Here is a 15,935-nt window from a genome sequence, read left to right on the forward strand (position 1 = left end):
TTTGATGTTAGATTTTAAATGGGCTGCTTAGAAAGTGTATTTCTCATGATTTGTGAGATTTCAATGGACAGAACTACTCGGATAACTGTACTGCACTATACTATGTGATAACACAGTTAAGGTGAAGAAACGGTCATTTTAGCTGTTTTGTAATTTTGCTGTATGCCGTGGTTGTACAAATAGCTACACTATGCATGTCATCATAGTGTGATTATTGTTTTCTTAACTTGCAGATTTACTTTATATGTGCAGGCTTAATACAAATACTATACATGATTAGATCACATCAAAATAACTTAGTTCGAAAGTTTTGTTTTTCTTTTATGTTCTGATGTGAGGTTACACTTATGGTAACAAATAATTTGCTTTTGTTTCCTCTTAGGATGCGCCCATGTTCGCTCTTGGGACCACCAAGGCTACGCCAATGAACCTTATTCTGACATCGTCAGCCACAACCTATGGTCTGTACGACGTCAGTGCCAATGTTAATATTTATGTGAGTACAGTTTCTTTGTTTCTATATTAACTTTCACACTGTACTTACACCCTATATTTTTCTGGGTGCAGGATGGATGAATATGTGCAAAACACACACGTTCAAATGGAAATGAAGTGCTGGCCTACTGCTGTTTAATTTGATTGTATTATGCAGTACTAACTAATCATGAAAAATTAACAGGTTGCAGGGATGCCAGTTGTGATAAATACTTGGTTATTTTTGTTCAGGGTTGTATAATTGTTACATTTCTTCAAATCTACAGTACTTAACAGCTGTTTAGTGCCAGCTGATAGCCACAGCTGTGAAGCTCTTTGATCCTGTTTAAAGAAACAGTGAACCATGTTGGTTTTCTATAGCTGCTCCCCGCTGGCTGCTTGGTACGAGGCAGTTTTTTTGTGTGTTTTTATGACCCACACTATAAAATCTGGAGTGACCAGAAATGGAGGGGTGCTGATGGAATCTGCAGTAAAATTAATGTTCCCATGAAATAGAGAATTCAGACTTTTACACACTGCCCTGTGTTCTCTGTGTTCTGTGTTGTATTCTGTGTTTAGAATAAAGTTCTGAGCTGTAAAGGAATGTGCTACCACTATATCAACTTTGGTTATTCACTTAATAAACCCCTATTTAAACAAGTTGTTAAAGAACCCAGTTTACCCCAACTACAAATCAGGTGTGATAGTGCTGAGCATTTTGTGAATGATGGATGTGGAAAAAATCACTATGAACATGCTATCGTCTTTATTTTCTACAAACCTAACAATGCTTAACAACTCCTCAAATATAAGACACTGCTAAACCACACTTTGTTGAAGTTTTAGTTTGTTATTTACCTTTTTGAGATTGTGGAGTAAAGCAGCAGACTTTCATGTGTCAGAACTTTCCTCCTGCACCTAAATGCATCATCTGGAAGACTTTTCTGCTTCTCTTTTTAACCACATCAATCCTTTTGAGGAGGAAATATACAGGAACTAATGTTTATGGTCTTGACAACCTATAGTGCAATTTGTGTCAGCGAGAGAGGATAACGCTTTTAAAAGCCTATGATTATGCTTGAAAACTGGTCATCAGTGATGTAAATTACTTGCAGAGTTAACAGGCTAACAGATAAAAAAAACGCAATGTACGGCTGACCAATCACAGTGATGACATGTTTACAGGAATGTCATTAGTTACTGATATGCTGACAGCAGTGTGGTACCACATCCTGTATCATGTCCTGTCGAGAGCCTGGACAGCTTTGCCTGTGACCACAGGATGTTTTTGTGGGATGAGCAGTATCACTTGGGGATAATAGTGTTTTACTGCAGATTGCAGTGGAAGAGAAACAACATCTGTTCTGTGTCAGAGAAAATACGTCACCAGCTTCACAGCTTGGCTTGGTGTCACAATCACAGTGCTTATTGGCCTCCTACAGCTGACCTGAGCACAGAGGGTTGCTTAAAAACACGGGTACAGCAAGATTAATGTTTTATGAGTCTTCTTTTTTTTTCAGTTATTAGCCACAAAAACAGTTCATATTATATTATACTGTGATCTGTCTTGTATATACATATATTACACCGCATTCCAATGTACATATTTATTATATACCTAATATACTTATAGTTAACTCTTTAGTAGTTACAGCAAGGTTCAATAAAAGAATCTAGCCTTATTGATCAGGTGAAAAGATGGAGCCCATCATCCAAAACTCAATCATCCTTTTTTACGACAGGCTGATGAGAAATAAAGGTTCATCAGAGGTTTCTGTAATCTGCAGTAGATAAAGATGATCTTTTCTCTCAAAACATCCTTGAGTTCCTTGAACTTTATGGGGAGCCTGCAAAATATCAAACAAATTCCACAGTGACTAATCTTGAGTTGAAGTCTACGGTAATCATTAAAATGATTACCACTGTTATTTCCCCTGTTTTTCCTATCCTGGTTTTTAGACCTTGCCCTGTCTGCCTGCTTCTGTCGTGAGTGTTTTCCCTTCTTTTATTTTTGCAGTTTCCCGTCACGCTATTTTTGATCCCACGTCAATCAAATATTCATGTAGAAAGACCGATGACTCGCCCAGTCTTACTTGGCTTTCACTATTTTTTTTTTTCTGTCATGCAATGCAAAGACACACTCACCAATAGTCAGACATATGAGTCAGGTCAGGAGCTGGTCCATGTTACATGAATTTCACCTGGCATACGTGTTTTTAAAATAGAGGTGCAGTGCTTGTACGGCACTATGTTTTCCTCTTCAACCTTTGGACTGCTACAGAAGAGAAAGACAAATCAAAGTAAATTAAAATCAATTCAGGTTCGAGCCCAGAATAAAACTGCAACACATTTTCTTTCTTGAATCGTTATTTATTGAGTGCCTTTTTACATGTCAACGAGCCTACTGTAGAATGTCCCCATTCTTATATTCCTAAAACCTTCCACTGCCTTATAAATCATGCAAAACTGGATGTAAACTCCATTATTTCCCATTGGCCTAGACAAGGAAACAGCAGTGTCTAGTCAATGGGATGGATGTATATATTTATACCTTGTATGGAGCCAGATTCCAGCCGACTGTGGTGACGCACAAAGCTAAAAAAGGTCTCATTTCCTGGCCCCACTCAGGAAGCAAAGGAAAGACCTTGGCTCCAAAAGGGTTGTGCAACCGGGCTCGTGGACACTTAACCATAATAAACATTTCTTTTTAACAGGACCCTGCTAAGAGAATAGAGGGAGAATTGGGTGGAGGGTTGAAAAAATGTAATAAAAGTGAATAAGAGGAATAGGCAAACAGTGTGATCTGAGTAGACAGGAGGTAAATGAAAATAACTGTAGAGCTGACTCAATCAATTCTGTGTTATTGTAGTAATGCAGGATGCTCCATAACTCAGTTTCTTGTGATTTCATGAAACTAACTAGCGTGACTTGGGTTCTGCTTTCCAGATAAATAATGATTCGACAATAACCCTTCATACTAATGGACCTAACAGAAACATCACCAAGCAAGGCTTCCCTACTCAGGATGAGGAGCTGGTCAAGTGGGCAAGACAGAAGTTTGGGGGTGTGACTTCATTCACAACGATTCGAAATCCGATTAACGTTTCACTGACAGAAGCAGAAGGTGAGAATTCATTGTGTAGTCTGGCTGGTGTTTTATTATTAACATATTTGGAACATGCCACCTACATCTTTGTTTGCTGCACAGCACACACAGCATACAGCTCCAGCTTATGTAAGTCAGCAGTGAGTCGGCAGTTCAGTAATCAAGGATGGATGCAGTGTTGTTTCTAGAGCTCTCTCGAAATAATTCATCACTAACCTTCTCTTATCTAAAGTGTGTATAAAAAACCCCTCTGATGAAATCACTGAGGCAGCACAGTGCTCCGAAAAGCTTTTTTTTTTCAGTGCCTGCATATTCTACCTAATTTTTTTTTTTTTTTTTACATTTTAATTTTCATAGAAAGAATTTCTGTTTCTCCGTGCCATCAATAAATTGATTTCTAGTGTGCCCATGTTGGTTCTCAATTATATAATAGTGGAAGATGGACAGATTTTTCAACCACAGATTCACTCGTACAGATAAATAAATAAAAATGAATCAAATATGTCGCTTTGAACAGTTTGTTTTTTGAGTCAAAAACACATGTCACTCATAGTTGGATCAGAGGGTGACACCTAGTCTCAGAAATACATCATATTAACAAGACTTCATGCTATTTTAATACATGGAATAGTTTATGAATGGGTCATTCGGTGTCCATATGACATTTTTTAAAAGGCCCCTTAAACCATTGAGGGATTTGTAAAGTCTACTGAAATGTATTGCTGGCTACTTAGCATACATGTGACCAGAAATCCCATTCTCCACCTACTAGTACCTTATCATGTAAGCAGCACTACTACTAATTTTAAAGCATATATACAATGGCAATGGCTTTGGGCAAATGACCCGCACCCCCAGAGATGGATGCACAAAAACGCTATGATTTAAAGTTAACATTCATGGCTGAGCGAATGCAGAACATAAGGATATTATTGGCTGCTTTTGCCAGCAGCAGTAGCAGCAGGATACTTGATGCAAGCACAATTATTTCCTAACAAAGCCTCCTTAAGGCAGGCTGAGCCAAAGCAGAGCTCTGACAAGGGTTCAGATACAAGTAAACAGTAGTGATTGTGGAAGGGAAGGATACTTTTATCTTTGGGTGTAATCTCTGTTAATGACCTTAAGGACCTGTATTTCTTCAGATCTATAAAGTATTAGGACCTAATGTAGGTGATAGTAAAGCAAGGTGATTTTAAAGGTGTTTAGATTTTCAGTAAAATGCTTTGTTTTCAGTCTTAGTTTAACATAATGTCTTAACTGACTCATAGTCCAGAAGGGTATTAAAATAAAAACGCAGAAGAACAGTTTCATTGTATCCCTTGGCCTGCATTGGGGTGTTAGGTGAACTTGCGTGGGCCTTGTCGTAGGCGTTTGAAAAGTCTGGGCAATGACTACATAACAGTGTGTTGCAAAGTTGAAGGCTGGCACACTAGCTGAGTAGAAAATGTGTCCCTCATGTTTCTCGAATGTCTTGGTGTGAGTTGATATTCGTGTCATGATACATGCGCTGCTGGTGCAAAAGAACTTGTAGCACCTTGTAGTTGAAAGAAATCACTGAGACAGTAGTGGTCTGCTTAAAAGAAACGTGGTTAGAAGATACCATAAATAGAGTCCAAACACATGATCTTGTGTTTGTTTGTGTAGTGTTTTTAAACTGAATGTGTGCAGCAATTTTAGGAGAACCCAGGGTCCACTTGTAACCATTTTTTTGTCACTGTTATTTGGTCCTGACACATCTTCCATATCGGGAAAGTAAGGTGCTAATATGCCTTTAAAAGCTTTTTGTCCTCTCAGGTTGGACTGTAGTTCCCTAGTGTTGGATACTGAGTGAAACATATTCTCTCTCATCACCCTCTGTGAATTTACCCTGTTAAATACATATAACAGCAGGCTTCAATAGTAATTGCTTATAGGTTATTATTATGCTATTGCCACAGTTAGGTCCAGGTGTGGTGGACAGTCAATCTATTGGAGCTGCTGGATGCATAACCTTTTCTTTATATAATATTTCTACTGGATTATTTTGTTTTACAAACAATTAATGAACAAATAATTGAAAATGAATGTTTGTGGTTGGTTTTACAGGAACCAAACCTGGTTCTCATAACTGCATACTTGAAAATGAAGATCCATTAGAGAAGCACTTTATGAAGATCAAAACAACTCTACCATACAAAACTTGCTCCCCACTGCAGCAGAAGAGTGGTGATGAACCTGAGATTCACATTGTAAACATCCCAGAGAATGCTGGCGTTCGGTAAACCTTTAAATTTGCAATACATAGCATCTTATGGACTATTATCCTAGCCTTTTTGGTGACAATTCTCTTGTAATATTTTATTTTTATTGCAGCAATGTATCACTTCACATTGAAACAAGGCCCAAAACCAATTTGTTCCTGAGAGGTCCTCAAGGCACCACGTGGACCTTTCTCAATGCACAGCATGCCAGCTTTGCTGTAAGTACACATATACACCCATTTCTATATTTATTATCATCCTGCAGCCACATGTGGGATAGGATTTATTAAGAGGACAAAGACTCCACTCCACTCTATGTGATTACATTGTCAATAGAGTGTGTTATACAGTAGCTCAACTAATAACACAGTTGATAATTTCTTACACATAATACCATTTCCCATGTCTGTGAAAATTCTGCTTATGATTGAGGACTTGTACAAAGCAGTCTCTAATTCATTTTTGATTTATTTTGAACTCATCTCTTTCCACAGTCTAACAACAACATCACTCTGGCCTCCATGAGTTTCCATCAAATGGCACCTACCTTTACGTTCAACAATGACAATGCACAGGATGTGCAAAGGAAAGCTTTAGAGTATTTTAAAGCCAGTACTTTCACCAGCTATACTGAACTGACGCCAGATACCTCTGTGATGAATCTGCATCTTGAAATAAAAAACATCCCTGGAGGTAAGATGGTGAAAGATACATGTTTGTTTAGAGTAGATGCTGCAAAATGCAATAGCCCACATATACTAGATGTACATGTGGCACATTGTCAGCAACAAGACAAGAAATGTTAAGTATAAAAACTTGAACGAACAGTTATAAAATTGATGTATGTGGTTCGTTTTGTGATGATCTTTTTTTATTGTCTCAGTTACAGAAGCATCACTAGCAACCGTCCCTCCCATTGAAACTAATGCTCCTAATCAGATGCCTCTGCTGATGAAACTATACACCTCCCCAGACTACCGTTTTCTCTTGGATCCTAACACCAAGGTGCAAAGTGACAAGCGGATTTATGCAGAGGTTAGTAATGCTAATGCTAAGTTTGTGGTGGATGATGCACATTCTGTATGTCTTTCTGAAATATAGGTGTTTAGATAATTTTTTTACTTTAAATGTATAATAATGTTCATTTGACAGATTATTGTGCTTCTTCTATTCAACTGTTTCCTGTAGATTTCTGGAGATACTATTGGGAAAATTGCGGTGACCATCAAAGTGACCAGTTGTTTTGTGCGCTCCAAGGACTTGTGCCCTGTAGAGAAAAAGCTCCCTTTTATTCCAGAGGCTTGCTCCTTGAAATCTTGTCCCAACAGCACTCGAGTCAGCTTCTCCTTAGATCAGCTCCAAGAGCTGACACCCACCACATGGGACCTGGAATGCTCCATTGACCTATGCTACAGTGAGGTATGAATTTCTCAGCTGTTTCTGACATAACACCTGAAATAAAAACCTTACACCCATCTCCAGCATGAACTACTGAATTCTGCGGCATAAATGCAGTGTGACCAATCTATGACATGATGACATTTGGATTTATTGATACAGTTGTTTTCTTGTTCTTCATAAGTTCTTCTTACTACCTCACTAGAACTGTGGATATGGAGGACGAGTGAAGGGGAACTTGAAGGTTACCCAGCCATGTGTGCCACCACCAAGTGAGTTCATTTTAAACTCCAGAATATGGATGAGTTAAAGTTTAATTTACCTGTCCAGTTAGAAACAGATCAATATACATTAGAGTTGATTTGAATGACTATTCTAAAGCAGTTTTTTCATACATTATTTTGATCATACAGCCTTTTCTGGTATTTTTGTTCACTTGTATATACAGGGTTTTGTTGATGGTAGCCTTGAGTAGAAAAAAACATTTTTTGGCAAACTCTTACTGAATATTTTATATTTAATTCTCTAATAATAAATTCTCAGAAAGAAATAAACAATAAAAAAATGCCTCTAGGACTTAATTGCTAGTCTAGTGCTTGGTCAGTGTACTGCTGCATGCTGCTATAATTTTCATACCTATTGTTGCCTTCAGTGCACAGCCAATGTGCTGGCGGTTGTCATAGCAGTGAGCTCAGGATGTGCCGTGAAGCCAGTAAGGGGTTGTGGGGCAGGGCCTCGTCCTTTAGGAAGGTCTGCAGGCTGACCTTGTGGCCACAATCACAAGTAATGGCCCTCTGGGGAGGGGGGTGAAGTCCTTTGTGTTTCTAAGGGAGTCTGACTATGTTGCTGTCCAAACACTGCCACTGGGCTTGATGCTATTGTCGGACCATTCAACGCAGTTGACTCAAACAAGGAAAGATGTCTTTTCACGAAAGAAAGAAGTCTCCAGAGACATAATTAATTTCTATGAAAATTCTGAAGTGGATGTTGATTAATTGCGAAACACCTGGAGTTTGTCAGACTTTGTAAAACTGATAAAGGATTTGTTTATTCCTTGAGGAATAAATTATCCTTTATCTTGCAGTGTACGTGGTGAGGAAGCTGACTGAACTCATCTATGCTATTCCTGTGTCCTGTTTGCCCTTTTCTTTGCTTGTTTTACTTTAACTTATGTAATTAGAAATGTTTTTCTGGAGCAACTGAAATACTGGAATGGAAACAGTTGTAAAGGAACATTGTGCTTTGGCTATTTATGTGGTTCCATTTGTTAGCCAGTGTCGGAGATACAAGGGTTATATCAGCAGGATTAGCAGACTGCATACTGTTGCAAACCTTCTCTGCACAGGACTGAGTGCTCCATTCAGCAGTCCTTCCTGTTTGGTAGTTTTCATAGAGAGGGCTCCAGGGAGTCACAGCACAGGCATGCTGTCTGTCTCCCCCTCTCCACCTGCACTGGAGCTTCTCTTTCCTGCTCGTGTTTATTCAGCTTTCTGTCAAAGCCTTACTTATACAAACCAACACAGCAACTGATTACAGAAAAAAAAAGTCTCAAGGGAAAGCCTGCTCGAATGCTGTAATGTTTCTGGCCCATTCGGGAAAAGAAATGTTCCTCACTGACAGATCAACAAAGAGGGTCTTGAATGTGGTTGGCTCAAATGTCCACAAGATGTCACTATTTCAGTTTAATTTGCTGTTGTGTAATCAAGTATTATGATAATATAGTATAGTATTATAATAGTATTTAATGATTTATTTATTTACATTTAAATAAAAAAATATATTAAACCCCATGGAGTCACATGTACAATATCTGGTGATGTACTTCTGTCCTGATGTTTTGTATGAAGCCCAGTATAGCACTTAACCTAGCACATTCCACCAGGAGGCAGGAGGCAGAGGAGGCAGGTGAGAGAAACTCGTGCAAAGGTGATGATTAGTTTCTTTCAAATGCTGTGGATACTTGTAGGATGATCTCTTCAGGTACCAGAACAATGGGATAAGGAGAAAGGTGTTTGGGCACAGTTTACACGTAGTAGGTCTGGAAGCAATTTAACAAGCAATTTAAGAACACAGGAAATCAGTCCAAGTTCACATCATAACTAAAAGCTCCCAAACTGCTTTACATAGCAAAGTTGTCTAAAAACTTGTTTTGGTGGCAAGAATTTCAAGGACCTAAGAATATCGGGTATGTTTTTTTCAGATTGAAAACTGGAAGCAGAGATCTGGAACTGCCTAGTGAGTAGTTTTTGTACAGTCAGATGTCAGAAGAGTTAGAGGTGTCTGACGTTTGAGTGAAGGAGGAAACTGTCAATGATCTATTGTACAGCCTTCTTGAAATGACACCTGTCTCAAGGTAATCCATTCATGGCCTTGCCAGACCACAATGAGTGAAGCAAAACTGTGCGATGGCCTTGCCAGGTTAATACAGTATGTCTGTGTCACAGTACTGTATGTCTGAGCCTTGAGCAACTTTTAGTGTTTGCCTGTTCTCTTACTCTTTCAGAGCTGCTTTGAAGGAGGGTGATATTTTATTGCTGCTGGCTCAGGTTTTTATGTTTTCTATTAAGTTTGTTAGCAACAAAACATGTTGCGTGAGACAAGCCAGCACAGAGTTTGCCGCAAGAACATTTCCAATGCCAAAGTTGACTAAATTGAAATGTGTATCATTAAATGAAAACCACGATTTTCTTTTCATTTATTTACTTTTGAAATCATTTAATAGTTAGGCAGGCGCACAGCTTTATCAATACATGCAAATTAAGGTTCACCCTGAATTTGAGATTCAGTTGCTGAAAGCATTGTATTCACTAAAGACACTAGTGCTACTATATAACATCAACCACTGGTACAATCTAATGTAATCTAATTCATCTTAGTCATGTATAGTAGAATACTGTATATAGTAGACTAACCACCTTTCTGACAGTTTCAAGAAAAATAGAGAAATTATAATATTGTAAAATTAGAATTGTTTTTGTTAATGTGTATGTTTCAGTTCCACGATGCTTTGATTTCGGCCTACCTGGTGTTCTGGGCATTGCTTTTGGAGGTTTCCTGATTGGAGTATTACTTATTGGAGCACTGTGGTTTATTAAAATTAAAACAGGTAAATATATCACTAACAGTGGAGCATCTTCAGTTGAGCTTTGGATGGATTCATACTATTATACTGTAAATATGCTTACAATTATACTGTATTTGTCTGGATTTCATTAATTTAGGATACCCAACTGGACTGGATATGAGCTCAACTGCAGCAAGTCTTCCAGGTAAGAACCTTTTTATTTCTCTCTTTCTTTTTCTTTCCGCTTCTTTCAGCCCTTTTGCTGTAATCACATCACTGGCTCTCTCTTTTTCATTCAGGATGTCCCTGCTCAGGAGTAAAGCGACAGCCAGTGTCTACCAATCCTTCCCCCTCTGAGAACAGCAGCGCAAATGCTAGCATTGGAAGCACCCAGAGCACACCGACCAGCAGCATGGCATGAGATTATGGTTAATTGCCACCACCAGCAAGGCCACCATCCCCTTCACAGTTACCAGTAGGGGTGGTGTGCCCTTGGTTTATTTAATTATGCTTAAATAGCATGTACCCCCTCCCTGACTGCTTTAAATTCTGATTTCAAAAGCCCATGTCTTTGACACACTAAGCTTGAGATGGATGTGATCTGGGAGTGTATGGTGGGGGTGGAGGTGGAACTGGGTGATGAATAACAGAAGTCTAATCAGTGATGCTCACCTCTGCAGCCTCTCTGTAAAGTCAAGCTCCTAGACAGGAAGTTAAAGAGGGCAAGAGAAAAAAAAAATTGGCTCCCAGCAACAGGAAAAACAAACCACATCCCCCAAGAGCTAACAGGAAATTCACTGCATTCCTTTCAATGAATTGTGCTTGTGTGATGGCAGCACAATAATAGTCAGACAGGAGACAAATCAGTCAAAAGATCGACTTTGAAAAACAGATGAAAAGCTGTTTTGTATTCACTTCTAGGCTACATAAATACTAAGGTCTTCTGGCCATAAAGTCCAAAAAGTTATCAATAACACCTTGGCGACTGAAAAGCTCAACATGTTAGGATCTCAAACAAGTCAAAGAAATGCTCTCTTCAAGGGGTATTTGTCTTAATTGGAGCTTGAGTCAATGGTTACCAGCTACCTCCTATTGTTTAGAAGTCTGGAGCTAAGTTTAAACTTAAAACTAGATTTCTCTTGTGAATTGATGTTATTTTCTGCCTTTGTCATTTTTATATTCTGTGTCACTTTAGGTGAACATTATAGCTGACCCACTGGGTCATTTGTAGCTCATGTAACAAAGTTATGGTGCCATTTTCATTCTTTCCAGAAACTGCATCAGGGTTTTCATAAGAGCCCCCCCCCCAACCAGTGTTTACTGGAAGCTACAGAGTACAATGTATACTGTACTTTATTTTCTAATTACCCAACAAAACCCATCTAAAATTATTTTTATGACACAGAGGTAGCAATCAATTAGGATTAGGATCCATTAAGAAGATTAATTGCATGAACAATGTATAATACTGCATGCAAAGATGATGGTATTTAGAGCTGGGCTGTGTCTACAATGGGAGTTATTTCTGAAACTCTTCACATCAGTTTTCAGACCTTACATATATGGACTTAAGCACCACCGTTGCAGCTACACCCACAGGGTGGAGTTTCCCCAGAATAGTCTGTCTAGAGGTTGAATTCCAGTACTTTTCCTTGGCACCAACCTGCTTACACATATTTGATGATTTTAATATCACAATGTAGCCAGTCATCTTGTAATTGGAGGAGACATAGTGGAAGGAATTCGTCCTTTAAAGAATGCATCACAGACACACTGAGCGATATGACAACCCGCACTTGATTCCTGCTATGGGTTCAGAAGTTGCCACCTTGATGGGGCCAAACTCCCATAGAAGTATATGTGCAAACATTAGGCTATAAAATTTGATGATGAAATTGATATTTAGTATTTTGTCTATAGATGGAAATAAAATTGTGTCTGCTTTAAATGAAAGTGCTTGGTGTTTTGGAAAACCTCATTATCTAAAAGCTAAACCAAAGCGAAACCTGGCATCTAAATATGCCTCCAAAAAAAAAAAAAAAAAAAGAGTTGCAAGCTCCTCTAACCTATAATAAAACTGCCCGTTTAGTACATCACCAGCTCTGAATACTTCTCATTTGGGTTCAACAGTATAATATTATATGATATTAATATACAAATCACATTTCTGTGCTCTATTTGCAATAAATCATTAGTCTGTGATTTGTTCTTTAAACCCATGAAGACAGATTTCAGCATTCAGATCAAATATTTTCAGCTCTGACATGACATTTGAAATGATATGAACTGTCATTTGAATTTGTTGGTATAAAAAACTAAGCCTCTGCTTACTGCATTTAAAGACTGCATCAGCCACTGCAGTGCTAAAGCTAGACAGTCACCATTGTGCATGGATGCACGGTGGGGGACTCAGGAGGGCTACAACTGTAGAGTGACGGTTGATCCGTGAATCCACGACTTTTAATGTACAAATGTAAATGTATTTAATATTTTTATTGCCACTCGTTTACCTCTTTAAAATCTTCCCAATATATGTTAAGTCTTATAAGTAAGCAGGCAACTTTTCAAAAATCAATTTAATCCATAGCTTTGAATGAAGCAACCAAAATTGTGATATTAAAACTTTACACTGATTTACTTTTACTGATTTGTATTTCAAGTAGTTACCCACCTCCTTACTTGGATTATTAAATAATTTATTCACCTTCAGATGTCCACTCTTCTCCATACCGACTACATTTATGAAATGCCTCCTCATTTTATGGATCTGAGCTATGTAGCTGATTCCAACTCTCTCTTACTCGGTGTGCGTACATGCACTGTTTTTATTTTTTTATTGTTGTTGTATTTGTGTAGACAGAGAACTGAGAGGGCCAGTACAAATTGCCACTTGAGTATTTGTGCAATATGATGAGGTAAACTTGTATGTAATGTCTATGTGTAGTTTTTCTTTTTAGTTTTTTGTAAGTGTTGTATGATATTCTGACTTGGAACCATTTTCGTAATCTGCTTTGTTCTTTTATGTATTTGAAGAACTGGGACAATTCCTAATCAAGGCACTTATCAAAAGCACATGATATGTTCTCTATAGTGATCCTTGTGTTTAATTCTCATACAGATGCCATTATATTGTAATCATAGTTTGTGTCCCATCGCATGTCACAGACAGTACATCGAGTTTATTGGTTTTACCCCTGTTTGACTTTTGGTCTCTCTAAGATTCCCCTGTAGTCCAGAAACACAGCATATCTCTGCTGCTACTGACATCCTGACATTGTATTCTGTTCCTTGTACTATCTTCAGTGGGTGTGAGGGGGAAGTGCACTCTGAAAGACAGACTGTCTCTCAGGGAAGCATCCCAGTTAAATGTGCTCCAAATAATGCTCTGGCAGTTTTTAAGGAACATTCAACGTTAACAAAGCAAGAATGCAGCAATTAGTGAAAACTTTTTTTTTTTTTTTTTCATTCAATTTTAGAAAATAGCTGCAATGTTTGACACTCTTCAAAAGTCAGGTATTCTGTACCCCTGTTAAACCAGCCCCGGTGACTATCTGAGCACTGACGGTAAAATCAGACATGCTGTCAGTTTATTCACTTGTTAACCCTGCAGATCCCCTTCGTTACCTCTGACAGCACCTTCCTCCTCCTCACACACTACACAGTTAACGAAATATGTCTCTGTCTGTGTGCGTGCAGACACATATTGTACACAGTAAATGTACTGTATTTCGTGCGCGGATGTGCACCTGTGTGTAGGTGTACAGTAGAAACTATGCCTACATTTATGTGAGCGAATTCTTTCTCCAGTCCCTTAACAATGTCCAAATTCTTACCAAAAACTTATAAGCCTGAAAAATATGCCAGAATGTCTGCTTTGATTTTTTTTATAAAGTATAGCATATAGTGGGCAGCCTTTTACTAGTTAAAATGGGCCATTTGTTGAGACTGTACATTACTGATGTCATGTATTTTATTTTATAATTTTTTTTTTTGTTTCTGATGAAGTATACTTTTTTTTCTAAAATAATCTTAATAAATTGAATATGACAAGCACTGACTGGTTTTTTTTTGTGTGTGTGTGTGTGTGTGTGTGTGTGTGTGTGTGTGTGTGTGTGTGTGTGTGTGTGTAGTGAGTAAACCCAGAACATTACCTAGTAAGGGAAAAAAAAACTAATTCCCAGGATGCCGAGTATCTCTAAGAAATACAGCAGCAGAGCACTGACGCAGAGTAAAGAGCCATAAATACTACACACTTTATAAAAAGTAGAAACAGCAAGGATTTAGATTTTTAGAGAATATTTAATGTGGCAATTGGTATTTATTGTACATACTATTGCGATTAATTTAAAGCTACCTACAATACATGGTAACATCGTCATAGATTTATATAGATAGAAAGATTTATCATCTACAAAGGAACAATCTGGAGATATTAAATATCCTACTATCCAATTTCCGATTGTAATATAGTTAAATATAACGTTTCACACAAAAGTACAATATGGAACACAATGAGTAATGTACCTATTGTTACGTTTTTGTGACATCTCTTTTTCATTTATTAGTGACTTCTGTTCTTTCTCCTGAAATGATGTGTTTATTCAAACAGCATAATAATGCTCCTATTCAGTAGAGCTTGACTTAAGACTGACCTGAGACAGAATGAGCTTAAAGAAGCAAAAGCATCACACTACAATGTTCTCTAAGTCATATATAACCTTTATTGTTGGTGGAAATGACGAAAATAATGGTGTTTTTCTCAATCCACTGCCTTTGCTGAGGTTTCAAGTCTTCCTTTTTATATATAAAAAAAAAAAATTCAATAATGTTTTCAGGGCTGAAGCACAGGCACACAATACATGTTTATGGAGTGCCTTCATCTCCACATATGCCGGTAGAGCCATTTGGCCTTGTGCAGGATACATTTTGTGACGTGTTTCTGTGTGTGTGCCTGCTTGTGTGCTCGCCTGCCTCTTCAGGATTTCCACCTTGCAGGACAACTTATGTTGTTTTCTACAGGAATTGCTCCTGCTGAAATGTGTTTGTTATCTGTGCAAATATAAATAATCTATAGATATTAAAGTGTACTACAGGAGAAAGATTCTCCTATCTGTTTATATAGGAATAAGAAATACAGGTTGGTATTATATGAAAACATTTATTATTATTATGCATATCTCACTACCAATTAGTTAAATATTTAATTAACTGACAACTACAAATTAATTCCTCTCTTTTAACCCTAAAATTCCAAGTAATAATATGGGAACAGTATAAAATAAGAGGCATTAGTGTACTTATTACTTCCCATATCATATGTCCCAGAGCACTTGCAGCCCTCAATAAGGTGTCAGTTGTGTCAAGTTAACCAGCTACTATGATGAATTTGTAAAGATAAACTCTCCCAGCATAGCTTTCATCGTGGTGTTACATTTGTTGATAACGTGGTGTAATGAGCGGCTGCAGGGAAACCTTACATACAATTAAGCCACTTCCTCTGAGAACCACCAGATGGTGCTATATTTTAAACACAGCTGTTTGAAATGCGTGTGAACAGAAGAAGACGATGAGCTTAACTCATCAATGTAAACTAGGATTTGACGCGATGTAGCAATGCTGTTCAGAAGCCATGAAAACTCGCTGCCTTATTAAA

At 37.9% G+C, this 15,935-nt stretch overlaps 1 protein-coding gene across 1 annotated transcript in view; it reads left to right on the forward strand.

The window, feature by feature from the left end:
• The window catches only part of eng (endoglin), a 31,285-nt gene extending 18,957 nt beyond the window's left edge, over positions 1 to 12,328 (forward strand). Inside the window, exons 4-14 of the mRNA XM_026355085.1 lie at positions 383 to 496; positions 3,421 to 3,598; positions 5,666 to 5,837; positions 5,933 to 6,038; positions 6,315 to 6,513; positions 6,704 to 6,855; positions 7,009 to 7,239; positions 7,424 to 7,490; positions 10,214 to 10,324; positions 10,440 to 10,487; positions 10,582 to 12,328. Coding sequence (XP_026210870.1) covers positions 383 to 496; positions 3,421 to 3,598; positions 5,666 to 5,837; positions 5,933 to 6,038; positions 6,315 to 6,513; positions 6,704 to 6,855; positions 7,009 to 7,239; positions 7,424 to 7,490; positions 10,214 to 10,324; positions 10,440 to 10,487; positions 10,582 to 10,703 — 1,500 coding nt within the window. The 3' untranslated portion in view covers positions 10,704 to 12,328. The remainder of the gene's footprint in view (positions 1 to 382; positions 497 to 3,420; positions 3,599 to 5,665; positions 5,838 to 5,932; positions 6,039 to 6,314; positions 6,514 to 6,703; positions 6,856 to 7,008; positions 7,240 to 7,423; positions 7,491 to 10,213; positions 10,325 to 10,439; positions 10,488 to 10,581) is intronic.
• Positions 12,329 to 15,935: the final 3,607 nt, after the last annotated feature.

Source organism: Anabas testudineus, chromosome 12, assembly GCF_900324465.2.
Source record: "Anabas testudineus chromosome 12, fAnaTes1.2, whole genome shotgun sequence".
Classification (NCBI taxonomy): Eukaryota; Metazoa; Chordata; class Actinopteri; order Anabantiformes; family Anabantidae; genus Anabas; species Anabas testudineus.